General features: G+C 40.1%; 1 protein-coding gene across 1 annotated transcript in view; it reads left to right on the top strand.

Annotated features, from left to right (window-relative positions):
* The window catches only part of LOC103088094 (Down syndrome cell adhesion molecule-like), a 433,151-nt gene extending 420,513 nt beyond the window's left edge, over nucleotides 1-12,638 (top strand). Inside the window, exons 13-14 of the mRNA XM_007452883.1 lie at nucleotides 10,831-11,004; nucleotides 12,577-12,638. Coding sequence (XP_007452945.1) covers nucleotides 10,831-11,004; nucleotides 12,577-12,638 — 236 coding nt within the window. The remainder of the gene's footprint in view (nucleotides 1-10,830; nucleotides 11,005-12,576) is intronic.
* The last annotated feature ends 3,713 nt before the right edge of the window (nucleotides 12,639-16,351 follow it).

A 16,351-nucleotide genomic window follows, 5' to 3' on the forward strand; every position in this document is an offset into this window, starting at 1 on the left:
CTCGCGCCCGTCTCTGGAGCTCCTTTAGGCAGCGCTCTTAAAACCCCTCTCCTCGCGCACCAGGAAACACAGAGGCAAGAAAAGGTCTCTTGCCTCTTGGGTAGGTCCAGACTTTTCCCCGGACTCCCTCCCGGCTAGCCGTGGCGCACTAACCCCTTCGGGCTATGTTCAAGCCGCCAACCCCAGTCCTCTCCCTGAGCTCCGACCGAAACCGAAACCGAGCCTCAGCTCGCAGCCCCGCCCGCCCCCGGCGGGTGAGCACACGAGCCTCTCGGGCTGGTGAGCGCCGGTCGGCGCCGATCCTCTGTGCGGGAATCTCTCCGCTTTGCCCTCCGCGCCCCTGTTGCTGTGCTGTCCTCCGCGGCTCCGAAGCTCCCCGCTCCGCCTCCCGCAATCTCTGCCCGCGAAGGGGCTCCTAGTGTGTGGAGACCTTTCCTCCTTCACGGCTCCCTCCCACTGGTGCAGGTACCGTCCTTATCCTTTTGTCTCTGTTTATTCTTTTTTCTCTTGCCCTACCCAGGTACGTGGGGAGTTTCTTGCCTTTTGGGAGGTCTGAGGTCTCCTGCCAGCGTTCAGTAGGTGTTCTGTAGGAGTTGCTCCACGTGTAGATGTATTTCTGGTGTATCTGTGGGGAGGAAGGTGATCTCTGCGTCTTACTCCTCCGCCATCTTGGAAAGAGTCGATTTTGTTCATTTCATCTCATTTTATAAAACAGTCAGTAGCTGATACTGAGGAAATAAACATATTGAAGTTATTAAAAAGTACTATTATGTTTTTAAAATTTTTCATCCCTGATTTTGAATTCTTTATGAATAAGATGAATTAAAACCATTTTTCTACTTAGAAAGAGGTTATGATATTTTACATCAGATATGAGATAAAGAACTAATCCAAGTGTGTGAGTATTATTAGTATATGCACCCCCTTCCAACTTTACAATTATCTTACACCTATATACTTTTTTTACATACCTTTAAATCAGATGTCAGCCAACTATAGACCAAAAGCCAAATTCTTCTCAAAACCTGCCTTTGTAAATAAATGTTATTGGAACATAATTGTGCTGTTTTATGTACTTTCTATAGCTGCATTCATGCTTCAATGACAGAAATAAGTAATTGTGACAGACTGTATGGCTTGCAAACCATAAAATGTTTATTATTTGGCCTTTTATTCAACAAGAGTTCCAATAACTGCCTGAAAATATTAAGAATTTTTATCCATGAACATGGTGTAATGCCCCATCTCTACTCATCTAGGTCTTCTTTACTTGTGAGCAACAACTTTTGCAGTTTTCAGTAGACCAGTCTTGCAAATATCTTGTTAAATTTATCTGTAAATATTTCATGTTTTCATGCAAATTTATTTTTTTTAATTTCAGTATTGCTTGTTACTAATATATAAAAATAAAATTAACTTTGAATTTTGTATTTTGATGTATACTGTGACTTTGCTAAAATCATTTATAATCCTAGCAACATTTTTGTAGACTCTTTGATTATCTATGTAAATAATTGCATCATCTGTGAAGGAAGACAGTTATATTCTTCTTTTCTAATACATATGTATCTTATGGCATTTTCTTTTTGAATTGCTCTTGATAAAATCTTCAGAACAATGTTGAATAAAAGGACCAGACCAATCATTCTTGTCTCTTTCTTGATCTTTGGTGGAAAATAATTAGGTTTTTAGAATTAAGTATGATGTTAACTGTAAGCCTTTTGAAACCTTTTATCAAGTAATTCTGTTCTATGACTAGCTCACTATGAGATTTTATCAGGATCTTTAACTCTAAAATACTTTTTCTTTTTTCTTTGTATATATTCAAGTAATCGTATTGTGCTTCTTTTTTGGTCTGTTAATATGATGAATTACATTCACTAATTTTTGAATTGAAACCAACCTTGCATTCCTAGAATAAAATTCACTTGGTCATGATATATTACTGTTCTTATATATTGATAAACCTCATTTGGTAGGGTTTGGTTAAGGACTTTTTTTTTAACATCTTTATTGGAGTATAATTGCTTTACAGTGGTGTGTTAGTTTCTGCTGTATAACAAAGTGAGTCGGCTATATGTATACATACATCCCCATATCCCCTCCCTCTTGCATCGCCCTCCCACCCTCCCTATCCCACCCCTCTAGGTGGTCACAAGGCACGTAGCTGATCTCCCTGTGCTATGCAGCTGCTTCCCACTACCCGTCTAATTTACATTTGGTAGTGTATATATGTCCATACCACTCTCTCACTTCATCCAACCTTACCCTTCGCCCTCCCCATGGCCTCAAGTCCATTCTCTATGTCTGCATTGTTATCCCTATCCTGCCCCTAGATTCTTCAGCAGAACTTTTTTTTTTTTTTTTTTAGGTTCCATATATACATGTTAGCATGCGGTATTTGTTTTTCTCTTTCTGACTTACTTCACTCTGTATGACAGACTCTAGGTCCATCCACCTCATTACAAATAACTCAATTTCCTTTCTTTTTATGGCTGAGTAATATTCCATTGTATATATGTGCCACATCTTCTTTATCCATTCATCTGTTGATGGACACTTAGGTTGCTTCCATCTCCTGGCTATTGTAAATAGTGCTGCATTGAACATTGTGGTACATGACTCTTTTTGAATTATGGTTTTCTCAGGGTATATGCCCAGTAGTGGGATTTCTGGGTCATACGGTAGTTCTATCTTTAGTTTTTCAAGTAACCTCCATACTGTTCTCCATAGTGGCTGTATCAATTTACATTCCCACCAGCAGTGCCAGAGTGTTCCCTTTTCTCCACACCCTCTCCAGCATTTATTGTTTCTAGATTTTTTGATGATGGCCATTCTGACTGGTATGAGATGATACCTCATTGTAGTTTTGATTTGCATTTCTCTAATGATTAGTGATGTTGAACAAACTTTCATGTGTTTGTTGGCAATCTGTATATCTTCTTTGGAGAAATGTCTGTGTAGATCTTCTGCCCATTTCTGGATTGGGTTGTTTGTTTTTTTGATATTGAGCTGCATGAGCTGCTTGTGAATTTTGGAGATTAATCCTTTGTCAGTTGCTTCATTTGCAAATATTTTCTCCCTTTCTGAGGGCTGTCTTTTCGTCTTTTTTATGGTTTCCTTTACTGTGCAAAAACTTTTAAATTTCATTAGGTCCCACTTGTTTATTTTTGTTTTTATTTCCATTTCTCTAGGAGGTGGGCCAAAAAGGATCTTGCTGTGATTTATGTCATAGAGTGTTCTGCCTATGTTTTCCTCTAAGAGTTTTATAGTGTCTGGCCTTACATTTAGGTCATTAACCCATTTTGAGTTTATTTTTGTATATGGCATTATGGAGTGTTCTAATTTTATTCTTTTACATGTAGCTGTCCAGTTTCCTAGCACCACTTATTGAAGAGGCTGTCTTTTCTCCATTGTATATTCTTGACTCCTTTATCAAAGATAAGGTGGCCATATGTGTGTGGGTTTATCTCTGGACTTTGTATCCTGTTCCATTGATCTATATTTCTGTTTTTGTGCCAGTACCATATTGTCTTGATTACTGTAGCTTTGTAGTGTAGTCTGTAGTCTGTAGTCAGGGAGCCTGTTTCCTCCAGCTCTGTTTTTCTTTCTCAAGATTGCTTTGGCTCTTCGGGCTTTGGCTCTTTTGTGTTTCCATACAAATTGTGCAATTTTTGTTCTAGTTCTGTGAAAAATGCCATTGGTAGTTTGATAGGTATTGCATTCAATCTGTAGATTGCTTTGGGTAGTATTTTCACAATGTTGATTCTTCCAATCCAAGAACATGGTATAACTCTCCATGTGTATCATCTTTAATTTCTTTCATCAGCGTCTTATAGTTTTCTGCATACAGGTCTTTTGTCTCCTTAGGTAGGTTTATTCCTAGGTATTTTATCCTTTTTATAACAATGGTAAATAGGAGTGTTTCCTTAATTTCTCTTTCAGATTTTTCATCATTGGTATATAGGTACGCAAGAGATTTCTGTGCATTAATTTTGTATCCTGGTACTTTAACAAATTCATTGATTAGCTCGAGTACTTTTCCGGTAGCATCTTTAGGATTCTCTATGTGTAGTATTATGTCATCTGCAAACAGTGGCAGTTTTACTTCTTTTCCGATTTGGATTCCTTTTATTTCTTTTCCTTCTCTGATTGCTAAAACTTCCAAAACTGTGTTGACTGATAGTAGTGAGAGTGGGCAAATGTGTCTTGTTCCTGGTCTTAGAGGAAATTGTTTCAGTTTTTCACCATTGAGAATGATGTTGGCTGTGGGTTTGTCATATATGGCCTTTATTGTGTTGAGGTAAGTTCCCTCTATGCCTACTTTCTGGAGGGTTTTTATCATAAATCAGTGTTGAATTCTGTCAAAAGCTTTTTCTGCATCTATTGAGATGATCATATGGTTTTTCTCCTTCAATTTGTAAATATGGTTTATCACATTAATTCATTTACATATATTGGTGAATCCTTGCATTCCTGGGATAAACCCCACTTGATCATGGTGTACGATCCTTTTAACGTGCTGTTGGATTCTGTTTGCTAGTATTTTGTTGAGGATTTTTACATCTATGTTCATCAGTAATATTGGTCTGTAGTTTTCCTTTTTTGTGACATCTTTGCCTGGTTCTTGTATCAGAGTGATGGTGGCCTCATAGAATGAGTTTGGGAGTGTTCCTCCCTCTGCTATATTTTGGATGAGTTTGAGAAGGACAGGTGTTAGCTCTTCTCTAAATGTTTGATAGAATTCGCCTGGGAAGCCATCTGGTCCTGGGCTTTTCTTTGTTGGAAGGTTTTTAATCACAGTTTCAATTTCAGTGCTTGTGATTGGTCTGTTTATATTTTCTATTTCTTCCTTGTTCAGTCTCGGAAGGTTCTGCCTTTCTTAGAATTTGTCCATTTCTTCCAGGTTGTCCATTTTATTGGCATAGAGTTGCTTGTAGCAATTTCTCATGATCCTTTGAATTTCTGCAGTGCCAGTTGTTGCTTCTTTTTCATTTCTAATTCTATTGATTTGAGTCCTCTCCCTTTTTTTCTTGATGAGTCTGGCTAAGGGTCTGTCAATTTTGTTTAGCTTCTCAAAGAACCAGCTTTTAGTTTTATTGATCTTTGCTATCATTTCCTTCATTTCTTTTCATTTATTTCTGATCTGATCTTTATGGTTTCTTTCCTTCTGCTAACTTTGGGGTTTTTTTGTTCTTCTTTCTCTAATTGCTTTAGATGTAAGGTTAGGTTGTTTTTTTGAGATGTTTCTTGTTTCTTGAGGTAGGATTATATTGCTATAAACTTCCCTCTTAGAACTGTTTTTGCTGCATCCCATTGGTTTTGGGTCGTCATGTTTTTATTGTCATTTTTGTCTAGGTAATTTTTGATTTCCTCTTTGATTTCTTCAATGATCTCTTGGTTATTTAGTAGCGTATTGTTTAGCCTCCATGTGTTTGTATTTTTTACAGTTTTTTTCCTGTAATTGATATCTAGTCTCATAGGATTGTGGTCGGAAAAGATACTTGATACAATTTCAATTGTCTTAAATTTACCAGGGCTTGACATGTGACCCAAGATATGATCTATCCTGTAGAATGTTCCATGAGCCCTTGAGAAGAAAGTGTATTCTGTTGTTTTGGGGTGGAATGTCCTATAAATATCAATTAAGTCCATCTTGTCTAATGTGTCATTTAAAGCTAGTGTTTCCTTATTTATTTTTATTTTGGGTGATCTGTCCATTGGTGAAAGTGGGTTGTTAAAGTCCCCTACTATGATTGTGTTACTGTCAATTTCCCCTTTTATGGCCGTTAGCATTTGCCTTATGTATTGTGGTGCTCCTGTGTTGGGTGCATAGATATTTATAATTGTTATACCTTCTTTTTGGATTGATCTCTTGATCATTATGTAGTGTCCATCTTTGTCTCTTGTAAGAGTTTATTTTAAAGTCTATTTTGCCTGATATGAGAATTGCTACTCCAGCTTTCTTTTGATTTCCATTTGCATGGAATATCTTTTTCCATCCCGTCACTTTCAGTCTGTATGTGTCCCTAGGTCTGAAGTGGGTCTTTTGTAGACAGCATATATATGAGTCTTGTTTTTGTATCCATTCAGCCAGTCTGTGTTTTGGTTGGAGGATTTAATCCATTTATATTTAAGAGAATTATTGGTATATATGTTCCTATTACCATTTTCTTAATTATTCTGGGTTTGTTATTATAGGTCTTTTCATTCTCTTGTGTTTCCTGCTTAGGGAAGTTCCTTTAGCATTTGCTTTAAAGCTGGTTGGTGGTGCTGAATTCTTGTAGCTTTTGCTTGTCTTTTAAGGTTTTAATTTCTCCATCAAATCTGAATGAGATCCTTGCTGGGTAGAGTAATCTTGGTTGTAAGTTTTCTCCTTTCATCACTTTAAATATGTCCTGCCACTCCCTTCTGGCTGGCAGCGTTTCTGCTGAAAGGTCACCTGTTTACCTTATGGGGATTCCCTTGTATGTTATTTGTTGCTTTTCCCTTTCTGCTTTTAATATTTTTTCTTTGTATTTAATTTTTGATAGTTTGATTAATATGTGTTTTGGCATGCTTCTCCTTGGATTTATCCTGTATGGGACTCTCTGGGCTTCCTGGACTTTAGTGACTATTTCCTTTCCCAAATTAGGGAAGTTTTCAACTATAATCTCTTCAAATATTTTCTCAGTCCCTTTCTTTTTCTCTTCTTCTTCTGGAACCCCTATAATTTGAATGTTGGTGCGTTAAATGTTGTCCCAGAGGTCTCTGAGACTGTGCTCAATCCTTTTCATTCTTTTTTCTTCATTCTGCTCTGCAGTAGTTTTTTCCACTATTTTATCTTCCAGGTCACTTATCCATTCTTCTGCCTCAGTTATTCTGCTATTGATTCCTTCTAGCGAATTTTTAATTTCATTTAATGTGTTGTCCATCATTGTTTGTTTGCTCTTTAGCTCTTCTACATCCTTGTTAAACATTTCTTGTATTTTCTCCATTCTGTTTCCAAGATTTTGGATCATCTTTACTCTCATCACTCTGAATATTTTTTCAGCTAGACTCCCTATTCTCTCTTCATTTCTTTGGTCTGGTTGTTTTTTTCCTTGCTCCTTCATCTCCTTTGTATTTTGGTAAACTTACTACGTTTGGGGTCTCCTTTTTCCAGGCTGCAGGTTCGTAGTTCCTGTTGTTTTTTGGTGTCTGCCCCCAGTGGGTAAGGTTGGTTCAGTGGCTTGTGTAGGCTTCCTGGTGGAGGGGACTGGTGCCTGTGTTCTCATGGGTGGGGCTGGATCTTGTCTTTCTGGTGGGCAGGGCTGCAGCCGGTGGTGTGTTTTGGGGTGTCTTTGACCTCTTTATGATTTTAGACAGCCTCTCTGCTAATGGGCGGGGTTGTGTTCTTGTCTTGCTAGTTGTTTGGCATAGGGTGTCCAGCACTGTAGCTTGCTGGTTGTTGAGTGGAGCTGGGTCTTAATGTTGAGACAGAGATCTCTGGGAGAGCTCTGGCTGATGGATATTATGAGGGTCTGGGAGGTCTCTGGTGGACCAATGTCCTGAACTTGGCTCTCCCACCTCAGAGGCTCAGGCCTGACACCTGGCCGAGCACAAAGATCCTGCGCCACTACACTCCCCAGGCCTGTCCGAGCACCTGGCTGGCTCCCTGCTCCCGGCTCCCAGTCCTGGCTTAGCTGGTTAAGGATTTTTATGTCTATGTTGGGATATTGGTTTGTAGTTCTAAGGTCTTTGATTTTGGTATCAAGATGTTGCTTGCCTCATAAAATCAGTGGTAAAGTGTTTTATTCTCTTGTATTTTCTGAAAGACTTTGTGTAAAAATTTTTTTTTTTTCGGTGTTAAGTAGTATTCACTAATGAAGCTGTCTGGGCTTTGATTGTTCTTTGTGGAAAGTTTTTAACTACAAATTAACTTATAGATACAGGACTCAACTTTATCTAATTTTTCTTGAGTGACCTTTGAGAGTTTGTGTCTTTCCAGAAATTTATCTATTTAATATAACTTTTTAAATTTATTGACACAAAGTTATTCCTAATATTTTCCTATTATCCTTTTAATTCAAGTAGGGACCACAGTGATGGCCTTTTTCATTATATTTACTTGTAACTAATGTCTCTCCTCTTTTCTTTATCAGTCCAGCTAGAGGTTTTTGTATTATATTTTTTTTTCAAAGAACTGGCTTTTGGTTTTATTGATTTTCTCTACAATTTTCTGTTTTTTATTTCATTGATTTCAGTTTTCCTGTTTATTATTTCCTTACTTCTCCTTACTTTGAATTTTATTTGCTCTTCCTGTAATAGCTTCTTAAGAGGGATGCTTAGATCATTGATTTGTGATATTTTTCCTTTTCCAATACAAACACTTAAAGCTACAAACTTCCATCTAAGTGTTGCTTTTAGCTGCATCTCACACATTTTGATATGTTGATTTTACATTCTTATTCAACTCAGAATATATTTTTTCTAATTACTCTGGTGATTTCTTCTTTGACTCATGAGTATTTTTAGAAGCGTATTGCTTAAGTTTCAAATATTTGAGGTTTTCCCAGATATATCTCTGTTATTGAATTTGATTTTAGTTTTTCTGTGGAGCTAGAAAGTGATTTGTATTATTTTATTTTCGAACATCTACTGAAATTTGTATTATGGCCCAAAATATTGTCTTTCTGGATAACTGTTCCATGTGCACTCAAAACCAGTATGTATTCTGCTACTGCAGGGTGTCTAATTCTATAAATATCAGTTAAGTCAAACTGACTGATAGTGGTATTAGTCTTCTATATTTCAAATATTATTTCTTCTGCCCCTGTCTTTCTTCTCCTTTTGAGACTATAATTACTCAACGTTAGAATATTTGATATTGTTCTAGAGCTCCAGGACAATCTATTCTGTATTTTTCACTTTTTTACACTTTTTGTTTTGATTTGGATAATTTCTGTTGACCTAGCTTCAAGTTCACTAATTATTTTCTCTGCTGTGTTCAATCTGCTGATTAGCTTAAGGAATTCTTTCTATCCAATATTGTGTTTGTTGTTTCTGACATTTTATTTATCTATCTGTCTCTTTTGTATAGTTTTAATAATCTTTCTGAATCCCCACCTGTTTATGGGCATTAACCATAGTTGTTGTAAAGTCCCTGTCTGATAGTTCCATACCAAGATTTCAAAACTATTGATCATTTCTTCTCTGGTTCTTCTTTCTTGCTTTTGTGTTTGTGCATCTCATAATATTTTATTGAATTTTGGCCATGATGCATGAAAGAGTAGCAATTGAAGTAGGTTATACTTATTTCCAGTTCTTTACTTCCTACCTGCTTGTATGCCCAGGACCTTGTCCTCTCACCCTGTCCCAAAGATGAAATTGTTTACTTGTACCTTATCTCCTTGTAGGGCTTTTAATTCTTTGCATCTAAGTTTACCCAGTTGCCTGTGACTTCCACTTTCTGATTCATTCAAAGAAAAGCATGATTTTGTAGATTAACAGTCTCTTTTTTGTTGTTAGAATGGAAGTGATATTCTTTTGTGTCTTTCTCCATCCTGAGCAGAAATAGAACTCTGTTTTTAAAATTCAAGTTTCCATATATACTATCTAACAGTTGTGTTTTGATAGAAACCATCTGTTGTACGGATTCTGCTTGTCCTTGTAATTCATTATGAAAGGTCCCCTCAGATACATGATTAATTTCCTTTGTCTCTTTGGTGGAGCTGAAATAGGTAAGGGAAAGCATAGCCACAGTCTCTGCCACTGTGACCTGAGGGATACCAATAGGTAAATGGTCAGTTTGGGAGGAGACGACAGGAGGAAGTGTATCCCCCTCTCATTTCACTTCCCCAGATGCAAAGTCTGAAGTTTCCTGTATGAACGGGTGACCGCCCACCTGTTCAGGTCTCATGTAGGTTCTGGGGACACACAGACCAGCAGCTCTTCTCTAGAACACACACTTGGCCCATGCATTGAGCTTTCTCCAGAAAGAAGATGGAGAAGTTCTGTCAGCCTTTCAAGGCTTGGACCACATCCTCCTAGTCCCAGAAGAGGGGCAAACAACATAGCAGATTCATCCGATTCATCCAACTACCACCTTCCCAGAAATATCCCGAGGCCTTAATCCTCTGTTTTATTATTTCTAAATTTATTTTCTAAATTAGTTTTATATGGATCTTTTATGTGGATCACATCACATCTATGACCATAGCATACCACATCTGGGCCACTATTTCCTTGAATGCAAGCACTCAGAGGAGAGCAGTGTTTTAATTCGTGCTGTCTTAGTGCAATGATTTGACTTATTTGTTTAATAACATTAAATGATGCTGATAGTACATGGTGTTTCTAGACTGGAATAAACCACACTTAGAAGGGAAGTCTGCAATATTAGTTTTCTCCTTGTAGTCTCAGAGGTGCTCATCCTGTGAGGTCTTCAAATGCCTTGTCCCTGAAGCACTCCTTGTTTACATGAAGATTAAGTCCCTAGGGACACAGAAAATGTATTTAGTTACACAAGAGATGTCTACTTCTGTAGTCATTCTACTGTGATTTCTGTGAATAATTTATCAACTGCTTAGCGCTCATCAAATCTGATGAATTGTAGAAACTATCTGTGAGTTCTCTTACTCTTTATCTCAGAGTTTGAAATACTGTCATTTTAAATAAACATGTTTCTCCATAAACAAGAATTTCATCGTCAGAGGAAAGAAAAAATTCTTGATGTATCTGATGCTTGTCCTCTAGGTTGTGTGTTCGGCGTCCGTCATTTCCCTTCATTGGTCTGGTGTCCTTGAGCTCATTGTCTCTCTGTATTTATTCACGTTAGCATGACCGTTCCTCTTTTTTATTCTGTTGCAGGTGCTGGGGTTCCCCAGTTCCAACCGATTGCCCTGAATGGCCGAATTCAGGTCCTCAGCAACGGGTCTCTGTTGATCAAGCACGTGGTGGAAGAAGACAGCGGCTACTACCTGTGCAAGGTCAGCAACGATGTGGGCGCGGACGTCAGCAAGTCCATGTACCTCACGGTGAAAAGTAAGGAGGAAGAGCACTTCGTTTTACCTAAATAGGGCTTCGGGGGCTCCCATTTTCAGTGGTCTCCATGCATACTGTTTAAAAACAAAACACAACGAAAACAAAATGTGATTTGCTGCAGCTGGGGGTTTCCTGTCCTAAAATATACTTAAAGAGGACGGGAGAAGTTCAGCGATTGTCAGAGCCTGTGGGTCCCTTGGCCGTGGCTACAGGCTCTGCGTAAACTAGCAGACGAGTGGGTCCCTGACTTTAGCACCCACATTTCTCTCCTGTTGATTTTATTGTGGAAAAGCCCAGTGCACGCTCTCAGATGTGTTCCTTTCAGAGGGCTGTTCATGCTTTTTATTATCTGCAAGCTGGCTTGTCCATAGATTTCCTTTTTAAGATCCTTCTGAAATCCAGAAAACAGAAACCTCATTATCAACACACACATCTACAAGAACAAAGAACACGTAGCACTATGCTTAGGGTCCGTGTTGCTGACCCATTTTTTAGGAAAGGGCACTTTATAGTGAAATTATTTGTATACTTTGGTAACTAAACCACCAAAGAAAGAACCAAAGTAGACCAACTTCTACTGAGTCCTGCTCATTAGCAAATGGTTGTACAAGTAGTTTAAGTGAATGACTTATGTCTTTCTCCGTTTATATTCTTTACTACTGGATAGATTGTGATTTCTTCCTGACTACAAGGTTTTGATCAGACTTCCTCTTTTTTATTTTAATTATGCTGTCTGTAGGTTGTCAGGATCTCTATCGTATCATTTATTAGAGAGATTGGATTTAAAATTGAATTCTAGTGGTGTGTGTGTGTGAGAGAGAGAGAGAGATTTAAAGGCTAGCTACACACAAACAAGTATCCATCCTATTTTACTAAGAATTTATTCTAGTTAACCCATTTTTTCTAATAGGACAGTGAAAATATCAAGCTGTCTATTCGGTATACTTTTATATCATAGACAAATTAAAGTTCTGAAAGAAGGTTGCTTTGAAATATATTATGGACATATCCAATACATACATTTGACTTCTAAATATTATACTCCAGAGGAACTGATTTTCAAGAATCTGAAGACACATTGTCGTATCACTTAAATACAAAGTTGAAATCGTAATTTTTAAAACTAAGTTGATGAAATATTAAGGAAACCCAAGATCTGAAGACCAATACTGACCGATGTTGATCCATCTTTCCCCAACAAAAGAAATGTATTTTGCAATTGCTTTAACATACTAAAATTTATAAAGCATTTTTTTCTGTCGCACTCATATATGTATCTAAGCTCTAATAGATACAGTGCCCCATGAAGGATGTAAATACAATCAACCATAGACCTTACCTTCATGAATGAGAGAGCTTATGTCTTGAGAAAGGAGACAGCCTGCTAGTCATAGTGCAAGGGAAGGAGTAAGGTGCACAGAGATGTGCCTTTCAAAGGAGGACAGAACCATCGTTTTGAGCGGATTAAGGAAAGCGTCAGGGGAAAAAATCTTTAAAAATGGGTAGAATTTAAAAACGTAGAACTTGAAGATTTCCCCACATCTCCTCTCTCCATACCTTTGATGCTGGTAGTGGGTCCATCAGGCCTGGGTGTGGACAGCTCCGTCCAGCAGAACGCGTTGGTGTCAGGATAGACCATGGGACACTGGGAATGCACAGATGAGGGTGTGGTTTACACCCCCTGGAGAATCAGTGCCTACAGAATGGTACTCATGGCCTCTGAGTTCAGTCCTAAAGGGTGCAGTAGATTTCTAAAGATAGAATTGTTGGGGGTAAACAGAGGCGCTCAAGGGAGAGAGAACAGAGAGAGCAGATACAAGAAATCAAAAGACTCAAGGCAAGAGGTAACTGTGTTTGAATGCTCTATCTGCTATGTGGAGGGGATTAGAGAAAGAAACATTTAAAGCGAGTGTTCGTCAAAGAAAACCGTTCTTAGGGTTTGTCAATCTTAGTTTCTCTCTCTCAAACTATACAAACTGCTAGCAGAGAGGCACATTTATAGAACAGTTAATTTTACCAGTTCTTGATAACCCTCCGGTGACTTTATACATATTTTAGCAGGAACTAAAACAACATTGTAAAGCAATTTTACTCCAATAAAGATGTTAAAAAAATCATAATATTTAAATTCTGAAAAGTAAAAACATAATTTAATAAAGAGATATAGAAACAGAAGACAAAAGATATACAGTATCTCTAACTGTTGCTCAAATGATACCATTTAAACAAAAACAATAGCTAACACAGGGATGGCTTTCGCTTGTTCTTTGTATATTTGCTTGGCAAGACTGTTAAGGGTATGAAAACCGACACATTTAGGCTCTGCACATGGCAATGGGAGACCTGCCACTTGGCGTACAGCTCTTTTACTGAGAAAATGGGAGGAAGTGGGAGTGGAGAGCATTGGCTCTGACCTGCCGGGGACAGAGCAGGTGCCTGGCTGCTGAGCAAGCAGATTGTATGTCGCTGCACTGGTAACGGGATTATACCTGGCACTGCAGCAAAAGGCTCTTCTTATCTGACGCTACCCAGGCTTACATCAGGCACAATTTCTTTAATGTTTCAAAAGAAATTGCACTGCTTTCAGTAAGAATAGTAAGGACTCTCCCTTTTCTATAAATCATTAAAAAAAAAAAAAAACTGGTCTGCAAATATTTTTAAATGCAGTAGGAGAGAACTTTCTGCCTGATCAGGCATGTCAGGAAATTAAGACAGCTTCTCAGATGAGAACTCCAGATGCCCAGGATGGCTGGTGCTGGGTTTTACACGTATTTTAAAGACCCGAACTCTACTGATAGAGCCTGGTGTTGGGGTCTCACTGGGGACACTGGGGACCATGCACTGGCACTGGCTGGGTCTCCTCTCTGGGAAGTTTTCTTACCATGACTCCAATGCTTTCAGAACTCGCTAATCTAATAATAAAGCAACTTAACAATGAATGCCTCCCCCCGACCCTGTTTTGGAATCAGGCATGATGAGACTGTGGGCAGGAAAGACAGAAGGCAACCAAGTTTGGAAGGAGTGGTCATGGAAAGCCATCAATGAGACAGAAAAATAATCAGTGCAAATCCTCCTGGTTTTGTTGGTATTCTTGCTTCTGGTTCTACATTATCTCAATTCTAATTTATCCTTTACGTAAAATCATCCCAGGAATAGGGACCCAAAACATCGGAAAATGTTAAGTACCTTTGGCAGGAAAGACGGGAACTGCGCTCTACTTTCAATCAAATGTGGCCTTTGGTGACAGCACTGCGCCCCTCACCCCAGGCCCACCAGGGGCTGCAGAAGCCTCACCACTTGGGCAAAATAAAAGAAGCCTCCCCACTTGGGGCACGTGGTCTTTTGTGCTAAGAAAATAGTTCCCAAAACTGCAGAATCTTTCAGGTGGATGTACCGTCTTCTCCCAGGTGCCCAAATCGCATCCTCACCATCCCAGCTTTCTGCCCCTGGCTGGTCTGAGCCTGTGTGTCTCCAGGAACCCTGCTATCTTTCTGTTTGGATCTGTGGCCCACGATGCCCAGGCAGCTCTTCTTTTGTCTGCTGCTCTGCACAGGTCCCTTCTGATCCCCGCGTGCCGTGTAGGAGAGCATCCCTTATCAACCAGGAGCAGGCGCTTCCCTGGAGAGTCGGTTATTTGTGGAACCCACCTCCCCATCTCTGGCTTCTGGAGCCAACCTGCAAGGGCTCCAGTCCAGCCTTGGTCCTCAGGCCTCCCTCTGGGCAGGTCCCTGGGTCCCGTGTGGGGACACATGCGTGTGCACTGCATGTGCACGCACCAGCTCGAGTCAGCTTTGGTCAAAAAGTCCCCAGGCCTTGGCCAATTCTGGACAGACCTCAGTAATGTGACTTGACCTCAGGCTACCTCATGTCCTGCTATTGCCAGAGTGGGTGTTGGGCTTGGAATACAATAACCCATCCCCCCTCCAAATAAAAGAATCCATAAATAGCCTTCGATAGTCCATCCACCCTCTGTTACTTCCCGCCCTCATGTGCTGCCTCTAGCATGTACAGGTATCTGCGGGAACACCTGAAGTGCTGCTCTGTGGTCTCTGAAGGGAAGGAAGGGGCACCACCCTGGGCTGCCCCGCAGTGAGGCTGCGGTGGCCTCAGTCCCTTCCACAGGGTGCTCCCAGGCTCCTCCTGGTCACTCTGTAAAGGCCACTCTTTAAGAACAAGAGATAAACGCTTGTATTTTTCCTTTGTTTTGTGCTCACAGAAGTAGTGGGAGTGAAGTTTGCCTACATAAAAACACTAAATTACAGTTGTTAGTTCCTTAAACTGTCAAGATTGCTTGTGTGTATCTCAGTCTAATGCTGCTTTCCCTGTATTATTTTAATTTGAGAGCTTCTAAGTGAAGCCTTCAGAACCTTGGCTCCTGGGCCCCAGAAGGCTGTAGCTGATCCTGAGATTGTGCGATCCCTTGAAATCATATGCAAAAATGTATGTGTTTTCTGGGAAGAAACACTGTAGGCTTTATATCTTTAAAGGGATTCCTGGGCTTCCCTGGTGGTGCAGTGGTTGGGAGTCCACCTGCCGATGCAGGGGACGCGGGTTCGTGCCCCGGTCCGGGAAGATCCCATATGCCGCGGAGTGGCTGGGCCCGTGAGCCATGGCCGCTGAGCCTGCGTGTCTGGAGCCTGTGCTCTGCAATGGGAGAGGCCACAGCAGTGAGAGGCCCGTGTACCGCAAAAAAAAAAAAAGGGATTCCTGATGCAAAACAAGGTCAGCACGACTGTTCTCGAAAATCACAGCCGGGATGGCCTGAAATAAAGACTGTGTGTAGTGCTTTTCATGCAGGGTATCTCAGAGCATCCAGATGGAAGTGACCAGTACATGACAATAGGGTCACAAGAGCTGAGGAGGAATAAATAGCCATGAATCAGTGGAAAACTAGGTTTTACTGAAAACTGGGTTTTAATACTGCATCACCTTTGCTTCAGGTCCACACTCTTATTGCAGCCTTGAAGCAGAAGAAACATAAATGAATCAAAGGCATATACCCCTCTGGTCAGCAGTCTGGCTCCAGACTCACACTACCGAGGTTCTACCCCTTCCAACCCTGTGCCCAGGGGCAAGTGATTCACCCTCTGTGCAAGCCTACGTGAAACAGAGACAACCACAGACCTCTCTGTCCTCTCAGGGTTGCTGTAAGGCTGACATGAGCCATCACACAGAAGAGCTTAGGTATTAGGTGGGTGCAGGCGAGTAGCGGGTGTTCTTTAGGTGGAGGCTGTGAATGCTGGTGTTATTATCATAACACCCGAATTACAACCCCGCCTGAGACACATCCATGCTGGTCAGAGACTACGAGGTGTCCCTGAGTCCAAATCACCCAGTTTACACTCTT

This window comes from Lipotes vexillifer, unplaced genomic scaffold (genome assembly GCF_000442215.2).
Source record: "Lipotes vexillifer unplaced genomic scaffold, Lipotes_vexillifer_v1.1 scaffold478, whole genome shotgun sequence".
Taxonomy (NCBI): domain Eukaryota; kingdom Metazoa; phylum Chordata; class Mammalia; order Artiodactyla; family Lipotidae; genus Lipotes; species Lipotes vexillifer.